The sequence below is a fragment of the Thermothelomyces heterothallicus genome (genome assembly GCF_042370625.1).
Source record: "Thermothelomyces heterothallicus CBS 202.75 unplaced genomic scaffold P884_scaffold_12, whole genome shotgun sequence".
NCBI lineage: Eukaryota > Fungi > Ascomycota > Sordariomycetes > Sordariales > Chaetomiaceae > Thermothelomyces > Thermothelomyces heterothallicus.
Window position 1 is genome coordinate 506,044 of NW_027192573.1, and position 11,054 is coordinate 517,097.

At 60.6% G+C, this 11,054-nt stretch overlaps 4 protein-coding genes across 4 annotated transcripts; 2 read left to right on the plus strand and 2 right to left on the minus strand.

Annotated features, from left to right (window-relative positions):
• Window positions 1–1,078: 1,078 nt before the first annotated feature.
• P884DRAFT_244064 (major facilitator superfamily domain-containing protein) lies at window positions 1,079–3,009 on the plus strand (the record flags this gene model as incomplete). Its single annotated transcript, XM_069440353.1, has 3 exons — window positions 1,079–1,433; window positions 1,489–1,836; window positions 1,931–3,009. The coding sequence occupies 3 exons, from the start codon at window positions 1,079–1,081 to the stop codon at window positions 3,007–3,009; spliced, it is 1,782 nt and encodes a 593-aa protein (XP_069297316.1).
• A 492-nt stretch (window positions 3,010–3,501) lies between these two features.
• On the minus strand, window positions 3,502–4,732 carry P884DRAFT_277894 (glycoside hydrolase family 93 protein; the record flags this gene model as incomplete). Its single annotated transcript, XM_069443130.1, has 2 exons — window positions 3,502–4,337; window positions 4,432–4,732. The coding sequence occupies 2 exons, from the start codon at window positions 4,730–4,732 to the stop codon at window positions 3,502–3,504; spliced, it is 1,137 nt and encodes a 378-aa protein (XP_069297317.1).
• Window positions 4,733–5,646: 914 nt separating this feature from the next.
• On the plus strand, window positions 5,647–7,420 carry P884DRAFT_277895 (WD40-repeat-containing domain protein; the record flags this gene model as incomplete). The annotated part of the gene is made up of 2 exons (XM_069443131.1): window positions 5,647–5,883; window positions 5,990–7,420. The coding sequence occupies 2 exons, from the start codon at window positions 5,647–5,649 to the stop codon at window positions 7,418–7,420; spliced, it is 1,668 nt and encodes a 555-aa protein (XP_069297318.1).
• Window positions 7,421–8,161: 741 nt separating this feature from the next.
• On the minus strand, window positions 8,162–9,819 carry P884DRAFT_244075 (glycosyl transferase family 4-domain-containing protein). Its single transcript, XM_069440354.1, has 2 exons — window positions 9,306–9,819; window positions 8,162–9,170 (listed from the first exon to the last, which is right to left on the minus strand). Exons 1-2 carry the CDS (start codon window positions 9,717–9,719, stop codon window positions 8,196–8,198), a joined length of 1,389 nt encoding a protein of 462 aa, XP_069297319.1. The 5' UTR covers window positions 9,720–9,819; the 3' UTR covers window positions 8,162–8,195.
• Between the last annotated feature and the right edge of the window lie 1,235 nt (window positions 9,820–11,054).

The following is an 11,054-nucleotide window of genomic DNA, read 5'->3' on the forward strand; positions in this document are numbered from 1 at the left end:
CGCGATACGCAGCATGGATAGTCGAGGGAGGGCGGCCGCGAGCGTTTCTTGGATGAGCTGGGGTAGGTCGAGGCGGATGATGCAGGGAGGTAGGACGGGATGGCTTTCTGATGGAGTGGCTTAAGTGGGAGGGAGGAGGTGGGTGCTCGATGGACGTCAGGGCAGGGAAGGGAAAAGGTCGGCATCGCTTTCAGGAGGATCTGTTTGTCGGCGTGGTGATGTACGGTACTCGTCTTCACCAAAGGGAAGGCGGGCTCGAGGACTGTTTGTTGGTGGCCCTGCAACCGATGATTCTACGCCCCGAGGACGGCTTGCTGTTGGTACTGCGTCGTGTATCAAGGTGGGCAGATCCGGACAAGAACAATAGATGAAGCCGATACCAAATGCTGCTTGCTCGAAACTGGCGTGTGCGTGTGTGTTTGTCCGCTTGTCGGAAGTTGTGGTCGACATGATACCAGAGTGTGTGAACTCGCATCATCTGGGTCGGGGGACCCTGTAGTTAAAACCGTGTCAGGGTGCGAGGATGGGATGGAAAGCAAGTGGTTGATCGGATGAACTGGAGGGAGAAGAAGGGACGGAATGCCGCACAGCTCGTGCCTGGAGATTGCCCCGACTTAGGTGAAGGGGAGGCGGGTTGATCATTTCTATCCATCAGAGCGCTGCCCAGGATAATAAACTAAGTCACTTGGCACAAACTAGCGTGCTGATCGCCCAACCAGGAAGCTTCGTGGGCTGATATGCCTGTCAGTTGCCTTTTTTTTGGACTTATAATGTGTAAGGCACAACTCTGTGCAACTCAGATGGGCTCGCGTGCGGCCTCGCAATCGTTACGCTACGAGTAGCCATACAGAACAGTGATGATTTCTGGCCCGTGAAGCGACGCGCCGATTGCCCATCAGTAGGTAGCGGGCAGTACAACCAAGCACTGCGGCCCCGACAAATTTCAAGTCGGCCTTCGGGTGCCACACCCTCGTTGCCGTCATTGTCGACCGCCAGCACCGGGCTAACTGCCTCGGAGGAAACGGCCGGGAAAAAAAAAAAAAAAAAACTGGGAGGTACCTGGCGAAATTTGATCGCAATGTCTGTGAGCCAAGCAGAGTTGGTGCAAGCAACATCATCGATCCCATCCTCGTCAAGCTCGTCCTCGTCCGCATGCGCGGGCCCAGCGACAGGGAAGGGGAAGGGGAAGCAGCGAGAGGGGTTGCCGACACCCGACACCGGATCGGACGGCGAGGACGAGAAGGATGAAGACGCGGACGAAGCAAGGCCGTCGGATGCTGAGCAAGTGCCCGGGACATCGCGACGGCGGCGGCGGCAACCACCATGGCCGCTGTTCACCCCCGAGGAGGAACAGGCTGTAGTGCGTAAGCTCGACCGGCGGCTGGTGATCTTCTTGGCCCTGCTGTATCTGCTGAGTTTCCTGGACCGGTCGAGTAGGTTCAACCGTCCCGGAGCTGACGAGGAACTGACGAGCTGACGAGGCCGCAGACATCGGCAACGCGCGTATTGCCGGCATGGACGACGACCTGCAGTCTGTGCCTCCCCGCGACGACTGGTATGAGTGGTCGGTCGGCGCCTTCTACATGGCCTACATCGCCTTCGAGTGGATGGCGATGCTCTGGCGCGTCATCCCCGCGCACGTCTACGTCGCCGCGCTCGTCTTCTCGTGGGGCGTCACGGCTTCCTCGCAGGCCGTGGCCGTCAACTATCCCATGCTCGTCTTCCTGCGCTTCCTGCTGGGCATCGGGGAGGCCGGCTTCACCGGCGTGCCGTACTACCTGTCCTTCTTCTTCAAGCGCCACGAGCTGGCCTTCAGGACAGCCATTTTCGTGTCAGGTACGTTTGCTTGGCCTGGCATGAATCCGTTTTTTTTTGTTTTTTTTTCCCCTCCGACTCCTCTGACATGAACGACAACGCGCATGCAACGTAGCCGCCCCCCTGGCCACCTCCTTCGCCTCTTCCCTCGCCTGGCTGATCGTCAAGTTCGGAGAATCCACCCCGATCGCCCCCTGGCGCCTCCTCTTCCTCGTCGAGGGCTTCCCCTCGCTGCTCGTCGCGGGGCTCGCTTGGCACCTCATCCCCGACTCGCCGCAGACCGCCCGCTACCTGACCGCGCGAGAAAGGAGAGTCGCGCGCCTGCGCCTCCTCCAGCCCGACGACGACGATGATGCCCCGGCCACCGCCGCCCCTTCTTCTTCCTCTTCTTCGACCCTCCGCGACTCCCTCGCGGTCCTGGCCGACCCGGCCGCCTGGCTGACCGCCCTCATCTTCTTCCTCACCAACATGGCCTACTCCTCCCTGCCCGTCTTCCTCCCGACCATCCTGCGCGCCATGGGCCACTCTCCGCCCGCCGCCCAGGCCCTGTCGGCGCCCCCTTACCTGCTCGCCTTCCTCGCCGTCCTCGCCACCGCCTACGCCTCCGACGCCGCCCGCGCCCGCGCCCCGTTCCTCATCGCCCACGCCCTGGCCTCGGCCGCCGGGTACGCCGTCCTGGCGCTCGCCCATCCTCCTTCTCCCTCGTCCTCCTCCTCGTCGTCGTCGTCGTCGTCGGGACCGGCCATGCTGGCGGTGCGCTACCTGGCCGTGTACCCGGCCGCGATCGGCTTCTTCAACGTGGTGGTGCTGACGGTCGCGTGGAGCGTCAACAACCAGCGCGGCGGCGCGGCCCGGCGGGGCGCCGGCTTCGCCCTGCTGCAGGCCGTCGGCCAGTGCGGGCCCCTCGTCGGCACCCGCCTGTACCCGGACCGCGACGCGCCCTACTACGCCCGCGGCATGACCGTCTGCGCCGCCGCCATGGTCGCCGTCGCCCTCCTGGCTGCCGGCCTGAGGTGGTGGCTCGGCCGGTGGAACCGCCGCTGGGATCGGGAGGAGCAGGAGCGCGAGCGTGGTGAGAGTGGTGAGCGTGGGCGTGAGCATGGGCACGAGGAGGGGGAGGAAGAGGAGGAGCAGGCGCTCGTAGGAGGGCGCGGCGGGAAGAAGAGGGACAAGGGGTTCCGATATATGCTGTGACATGCACCCACTGTCCCCTCTCCTTCTTTTTTTTTTTATTTCTCCTTTTATTATTTCTTCTTTCCACTTTGACTTGCATATTTCTTTACTTATTTTATAGATATGTATATATATATATAATATATGGAGAGGGGTGAGGGGCACTGTACATAACAACACGATATGCGCCGCTACGCTTGGGGCATCTGGAGCGTGGCTCTGAGCTAAGCCGCTTGTATCCTACCTAGCACGCGGCGAACTCCTTCATAATGCATAGAGATCCGTCAATCACCGCACGAGAAGGTTCCACCGCATGTCGTGGCCCCATCACGAAGAGATGCTTTCGCTGTGTCAATACCTGATTTCCCAACACCAACACCGCGAGGGAAATTGCTCTTACGAGTGTTTTTGACAATACCTCAAAACGGACTCGCTCTACCCTATCCAGCACCCACTGGTCTCTAGAACTTTGCCGGTCCCCCCCCCCCCCCCCCCCCCCCCTTTTTTTTTTTTTTACAGGTTGCTGATGTCAATCACGCTCAGCTCCACCTGGTTGGTGGTGCTCGGCGGCAGCTGGCCGGCGCCCATGATGAGCAGCTTGGTAGGGTCGTTGAGGACGCGGAGATGGCGGGTGTAGGCGTTCTTCTCGGGCGTGGCGACGCGTCTCCAGGTGCTCCCGGGCTCGGCGAGGCCCGTGTTGATGTAGATGTCGCCCGAGCTGTGGGCGCTGGCGATCACCGTGCCGTTCTCCCCGCCGACGGGGCTCCAGACGACGTAGGGCGAGCCGGTCGGGATGTAGCCGTCGGTGGTCCGGAGCGGCACGCCGGTGGCGGGGCCGAACTGCTCGGGATCCGACGCGACCTTGTAGTGGACGGGGAACTGGTAGCCGCTCAGCACGGGGCTGCCGCCGTGCTCGTACGTCATGATGTACTTGCCGTTGGGCAGCCTGGCGACGATCGGCATGCCCGGGCGCTCCTCGTAGACGGGCGAGGTGACGTCGTTGACGACGGGGCCCCAGGTGCGCAGGTCCGAGGTGGTCTGGTGCACCATCTTCTGGCCGTACGTCGTGTTCTCGCGCTGGTCCGAGTAGTAGCAGATGAGCGTGTCTCCGTTGCGCATCAGGAAGGGCTCCCAGACAGGGGTCTCGCCGTTGTTGGGGATGGCCACGCCGCCGGCCGCGATGTGCGAGACAAACTCCCACGTCACGCCGCGGTCCGTCGAGGCATACAGGTCGATCTGGGTGCTTGAGAGGTCCGTGGGGATCGAGCTCCCGGCCAGCAGGACCGTGTCCTTGGGGAAGCCGGCAAAGGGCTCATCCAGGACGTAGAGGAACGGCTGGTATCGGAGGCCTGGAGGGGGGCCCGTTCGGTGTTGTTAGTGATCGGCCTCAGACCGCCGAATCCACGAAGCGTAAAAAAATGAAAATAAAAAAAAAAAACCTACCCAATCCGTTGGCCGTGTCCTCGACACGCGAGATTTCCTTCCAGTTGTAGCCGCCGTCAGTGGAGCGGTAGATGGGGAAGTAGACCGGAGGGGGCTCCGGGCTGTAATTCTCCCAGGTCGCGAGCAGGGTGCCGTCCCGGAACTGGGCGGTGCGGGCGTACAGCACGCGCGGGTCGGTGTAGTTGTCGGGCGGCGTGAAGATCACGCGCTGCGAGAAGGTCTCGGGCGTCTCCTCCCGCTCCTTGGGAGCAGCCGAGACGAGAGGAACAAGGACGGAGGGGATGAGCGTGGACCACTTCATATTGAATATTGACCGTCTAGACGTCTCTCTGGTTCGGGTAATAATGACTTGGCCTAACCAGCAGAGAAAGAGTCACGGCGTCGTCGTCGTGAGCTCGGGTCGGGCCTGTTATAAAGGCATTTGACAGCGAGCCCGGGCGTCATCGTCAACGGAATCCAGAACTTTCCCCGTTCCCCGTTCCCCGTCGTCCGTTGTCCGTTGCCCTTTGCCCTAAATTCTTGGGCCTTCCTCGGTACCGTGTCGCCCGCACACATCATCCCCAACACCAACGATTGGCGCGGTTGGGACCAACAATGGGAGGATGAATCGGGTGCATTCCGTACTCCGCATTGCACCTGCGTCTTCGCCATTGTTTCCCATCATCTCCCCAGGGGCTCGGGCTCGATGACGCAGGCCGACAAGTTGCCAAGGGTCCCTCCCTCGTGGGCTCGCGTAAGACAGAACGGGGCAAACCTCCGTCTTTGCCTTCTTTCCCCAGCTTCTCGGCACGGCAGATAGGTAATCCACGAACCCGGTTTGCTCTCCGGGCCCTTGCTAGTGGAATAGCGACATCATCCACGAGCAGATCCGGGTCCCCGCGCGAAGGAACGCCCGGGGGGGTTACGGTTGATGCGCGCCAATTGCGGCGGCGCCGGTGGGTAACGAATTGTTTGGAGAGTCTGGTTGTGGATCGCCTGTTTCCACCAGTGAGAGAAAGCCTACTGTACAGATTACAGTACACTAACTGCAGCCCCAGGTCCCGCTCATCAGTGAGTGGCCGCCCCGCAGCGGGACCGAGCCCCTCCAAACCCCGCAACCCGCAACCCGCAACCACCAAAGCCGCTCTCACGTCTCCAGAAGCGGGAAGTTGGCAATCCACACTGCACAACAGCAACCGCAACCGCAACCACCACCACGACGCATAATTGCGCGCCATGTCCAGAGCGGCCGCATTTCTGGCAGACCCGCCGGCGACCGACGACCGCCCCAGCTTCGAGACCATCCATAAGCACGGCCACCAGGATCTGGTGCAGGCCGTCGCCTTCAACGGCCACGGCGACCGCTGCGCGACGGGCTCTGTCGACGGCAAGATCCGCGTCTTCAACCGCCACAAGGACGGCGTTTGGCGTTTGTGCGATACCTGGGGGGCTCATGCCAGCGAGATCCTAGAAGTACGGATTACGTTCCCCTGTTTGTTTCACCACCCTCGGATCCCGACCTATCTACCCAAGTCCGGCCCTCATAGTACCAAGCTAAACCATTCCATGCCTGTCCCAGCTCCAATGGCTCCCGACCACCATCTATCCCAACCTCCTGGCCTCGCTCGGCATCGAGGGCCGCTTCAAGCTCTGGGCCGAAGACCCTTCGGCCGCCTCGGGCCGCCGCTTCGCCGAGTCCACCCGTAACGGGCCCCTCGTCACCATTCCCTCTCGCTCGCCGTACCTCGGCCCCAACGGCACCGGCAATGCCGCACCAGCGACGGGCATCGGCAGCCCCATGCCCGCCCCGGCCTCGTCCAGCTTCGACGGCAACACCCCCGCCAGCGGCGCAGCTGCGACCGCCAAGCCGGCTTTCGAGACCCGCAACTCCCGCTCCCCCTACCGCTCCTTCTCCCTCAAGCATCTCGACGACTCGCGCACCACATACTTGGCCTTGCTCTCGGCCGACGGTGGCCTGACTGTCTACGAGAACGACCGCATCGAGAATCTCGCCGCCTTCACCCTCCTCGACGAGCTCTCCACCATCCCCACCAGCACCACCACCAGCACCACCAGCACCACCACTGCCGCCGCCGCCGCCGCTTCCGCCACCACCACCACTACCGGCGCCAACCCCACGATCACCGCTGCCTCTGCCACCACCGAGGGCGGGAGCGGCGCAGGCGGCACCGCGCCGCGACGCATCACCCGGGGCGAGGAGACGTCGTTCCGGGTCCGGTTCGACCCGAACCCGGAGGTGTGCTACACGGCGCTGCGGGCGGGCGTGCCGTCGGACGCGCTGGGGCTGGCGGTGGCGGTCATGGACCGCGTGCGGGTGTACCGCACGCGCGACACGATCCGCGCCTCGCTCGGCGTCGCCGCCGCCTCCAAGGCTTTCTACCTCGCCGCCGAGGTCGTCGCCGGCGTCCACCGCGGCCTCGTCCGCGACCTCGCCTGGGCCCCGGGCAACATCCGCGGCTACGACATCATCGCAACCGCCTGCCAGGACGGCTGCGTCAGGGTCTTCCGCCTCGATGCCTTGCCTCCTCCTTCGCCCGCCTCCTCCGGGGAAGGGGGGGAGGAGGACGGCGGGGGCGAGGAAGAACCAGGCGGCGGCAGCGGTGGTGGTGGTGGTGGTGGGAAATGGTCTGCGGATAAGGTCAAGAAGCACGGCAGTGGTGTGCGACGTCGCGGAGACGGGGAGGACGGCGGCGGCAGCCACGCGTCGCGGGCCTCCTCCGGGATCCGCGCCGGGCTGGACCAGAGCCGGGGCAACCCGGACCGACGGGCGACGGGGCTGCCGGGCCACATCCGGCACGTCATGACGGAGATCTCGCGGCTGGACTGCCACCGGACTCCCGTCTGGCGGGTCGGCTTCGACGACGACGGCCAGATCCTCGGCAGCGTGGGCGACGAGGGCAAGCTCATGTGCTACCGCCAGAAGCCCGACGGCACCTGGGCCAAGAGCACCGAGATGGCCATGATCAAGATGAAGATGGCCGCCCCATGATGAGAAGGTGCTCCCCCCCCCCCCCCCCCCCGCCCCCCAATGGGGGACTCTCGGCCTAAAGTTCTTCTCCGCCTGACAGATCGGGGCTGCTGATGAGTCGCAATAATCGCAATAATGCATGCGACATAACCCGCCCCCAACACATACCCAACGATCGCCGGGGAAGAACATATTTAGAAGGTGATTCGTCCCGCCATTGTTTCTCGGCTCGATCAATAGGCACTTCCAAAAAAGAAAAAAAAGAAAGAAAAAAACAGAGCCAACGGCCTCGGCGGATAGCTGCCTTGTGCACCCGGTGTGCGGTTGGGAACTGTTCTACCTAAATCCACACCGCGCGCCGCAGTTCAACCTGCCAGTCAAACGGCAAACCGTTGGAGAGAGGCAGGAACTACCCTTCGAAAGAGCCGCCGACTTGGCCGTGTTTGGCATATCCGGCCGGGCTGCCCTTACTTGGGCGGAAGGTGATGTCGGGCCAAGGGAGAGGGTAGGGGAAAGGCAGAGAGGGATGTGGGCATGGATCCTCATGTTCCGGGATGCCTGGTTGAGCTGAACGAGCTAAGACCGCATAATACGCGCATCATCATCCCTGGAACCTCTTACCCGGGGAAAGGGGGGAAAAAAAGTTACTACAATGGTCAAAAGCCTTTCTATAGCCCTCGCAGATCCAAATCAAATCAAATCAAAAAAAAAAAAAAAAAAAAAAAAAAAAAAAAAAAAAAAAAAAAAAAAAAAAAAAAAACTAAAAAAAAAACTCGATATATAGAGTGCCTGTCGGCTAGTGTATGCTCCAGTTATCCTCTTTAAATACCAGCCTCGCCAATGAATGCCTCGCAAACAACCCAAACAAGCCTAGCGCCGCCTGCGCCGCCGTGATCTCGGCCGCCAGCCGGTCCTCCCGCAGCGGGCCCCTCCACACCAACCACAGGTTCAACAAGGTGAAGTTGCTCGTCTCGACCAGCCTTCCCTCCTCATCCACCACCACCTTCAAGAGGCCCAACCGCCCCAGCAGCCTCAGCCCCCAATCGACAAGCTTGAACCGCGGCTGGCGCGCCTCGGACCAGGCCGTGACGCTCGGCTCGAGCAGGCCGGTGCGGGCGTTGAAGCGGGGCAGGCGGTGGCGCGGGCAGGGGACGAGGCCAAAGAGCTGCGGGGTGGAGTAGACAAAGTTGAAGATCTGGGGGAGCAGCAGCAGCACCAGCGTCTTGCTGAAGTGGCCCAGGATGCTGACGACGACGAACACCATGCCGGCAAAGTAGCAGTACGTGTCGCCGACGAAGACGCGGGCCGGGTACCAGTTGTGGTAGAGCAGGGCCAGCGAGACGGCGAGGAAGGGGAGGAGGAAGGAGAGCGAGAAGAGGTGCGAGTCGGTGGCCGGGTGCGGGTAAGGGGTGAGCAGGTAGAGGGCGTCGTTGAGGGCGATCAGGGCGCCGATGACGACGGACTGGGCCACCTCGATGCCGTTGATGCCGGCGAGGATGTTGATGCTGTTGGGGCTGAAGATGGCCACGGCGGCCATGTAGACGTAGTAGAGCGCGCCCAGGTCGACGAGCTGGCCGAGGTAGGGCTGGAGCTGGATCGGGACGACGATGGAGGTCACGCCAAAGTCGACCCGGTAGACCACGAGGAGGGGGATGGCGGCGAAGGCGGGGATGAAGAACTTGTGCCGCCAGCGGATGTCGAAGAGGTCGTCGGCGAGCCCCAGGGAGGCGATGGTGTGCAGCGAGACGATGGCTGATAGGTAGGACGAGAGCTGGGTTTTCCAGTGTCAGCGGGGGAATAACGCGCCATAGCCAAGTTGAAACCCCGATAGATTAAGGTAGATAGCGTTCGCGATAATAATAATAATAATAATAATAATAATAATAATAATAATAATAAAGCTTACCTTGCTGTGCGGGAACCGATGCAGGAAGCGGCCCTGCTGCACATGTTCGACCTGCAGCACAACGTCCCGATTGCCGCCTCCGCTCGTAGCCGCGACGACGTCCTTGTAGAAGGCAAAGGGAACAAACACAATCATGGCAAAGAGGTAGACGGCGGCGCACACGGAACCCATGCACTCGGGCAGCTCCTTGCGGTTGTGCTTGCTCATGTCGACGCCCTTGAAACCGGCCTTGATGAAGGTCGGGCCGAGCCAGCGGATCAGGGCAAAGGTGGCGCTGAAGGCCAGCCCGCTCAGGGCCAGCGACACCATGAGCGGCTTGTCATCGCCCTGGAAAGCGTTGGCGAGGATGGCGACGCAGGCGGCCGTGAGGGACACGAGACTGAGAGTCTCGGCGCGGGACAGTGACGAATTCATGGTCGGTCGACGGTCATTGTCGGCCGGGCCGGCATCCCTGGGGTCCTCGAGTCCGCTGAGCCGGATTGAGATATGTTGGCACGGGGTGCGCGAGGTGCGCGAGGTGGCGCTGCCCGGGCTGTTGCGAAGGAAGTGCAGGAGCCTCGAGGGCGCTTCTTTAGAATTAATTGATCGACTCGGAAGTTAAAAGACACATTTCCGGATGACGAAATGGCGAGACGCGGAAGGCGCGCGGCAGGGTCCTGGCCGGTCCACTGCCACGCCGGCTTGGCTACACGGCTCGGAATTGCCCGATTGGATGGCGTAACCAGGGGTTCAAAGAAGTCCCCATTCTCATTAACAACCTACACTACGGATTACTGTGTACGGATTACACTATCCGTACGGAGCACAGAGTACTGTACGGACCTACATACCACTCCCTTCCACCGCGGATGAGGAACCAATTCGTGCCTGACTCGAGAAGGGTACCTGGAAGGGACGTAACTCTCGTACATTTACACATTTCCCACGCTCTGATAATCAGATCCCAATGTTTCCTGGTCCTTTGTTTCGGCATGGACCAGCTTAGCGCGACTCTGTAACCTTAGGTAGCCCGTGTTGTACAGTACACTGATACAGTGTGAAGAGCCCACTCGAACGCCCAACTATAATGATCCCGAGATGGTAAAATCTACCACAATCACGTTCGGGCTACTGCGCCTTCATCAAGCTGTTGTTCCGCAGCAGTAACAACCTACCGAGTCAGCGTGGAAGTGAACACATGTTTGCCGGCCGTCCCCGAGTACCGTAGCGTCGCAGGAACTCAAAAGAAGTTGGAGACCATGTTAGGCGAGACTTGACATGCCAAGTTTCGCACGCCAGGCCAACTCCCACAATAGATAGAACAGTGTGACTTCCCAGGTTATTGCTTCAAGGAATGATTTTCAATTACAAGTTTGAAAGAGTCAGCAAACAATCCTTCTCTCATGTCTCTTTTCAATGTACCCAATGACAAGCAAATACATCATAGCAAAACCAGAAAAGTAAGGGCTATATATAAGTAAGATTATTATTATTATTATTATTATTAGTCCTATACCACTATACTAATAAGCATGCCAGAGCCTCTCTAGTTATATACAAAGGAAACCGTACCTAATAGGCCGGATAAAAACCTCTGTCCCTCCTTTAACGCCCAATCTAGAAAACTAATACACTACAGAGAAAAGGAGAAGTAGCTAAAATAGCCCTATAGAGGCCTTACCTCCCGGTCTAGCCTCCTTATAAGGCGGTATTCCGGAAGCCTCCCTAGGTCTATTAGCCACTATAGAACCCTCCTTACCAAACGATAGT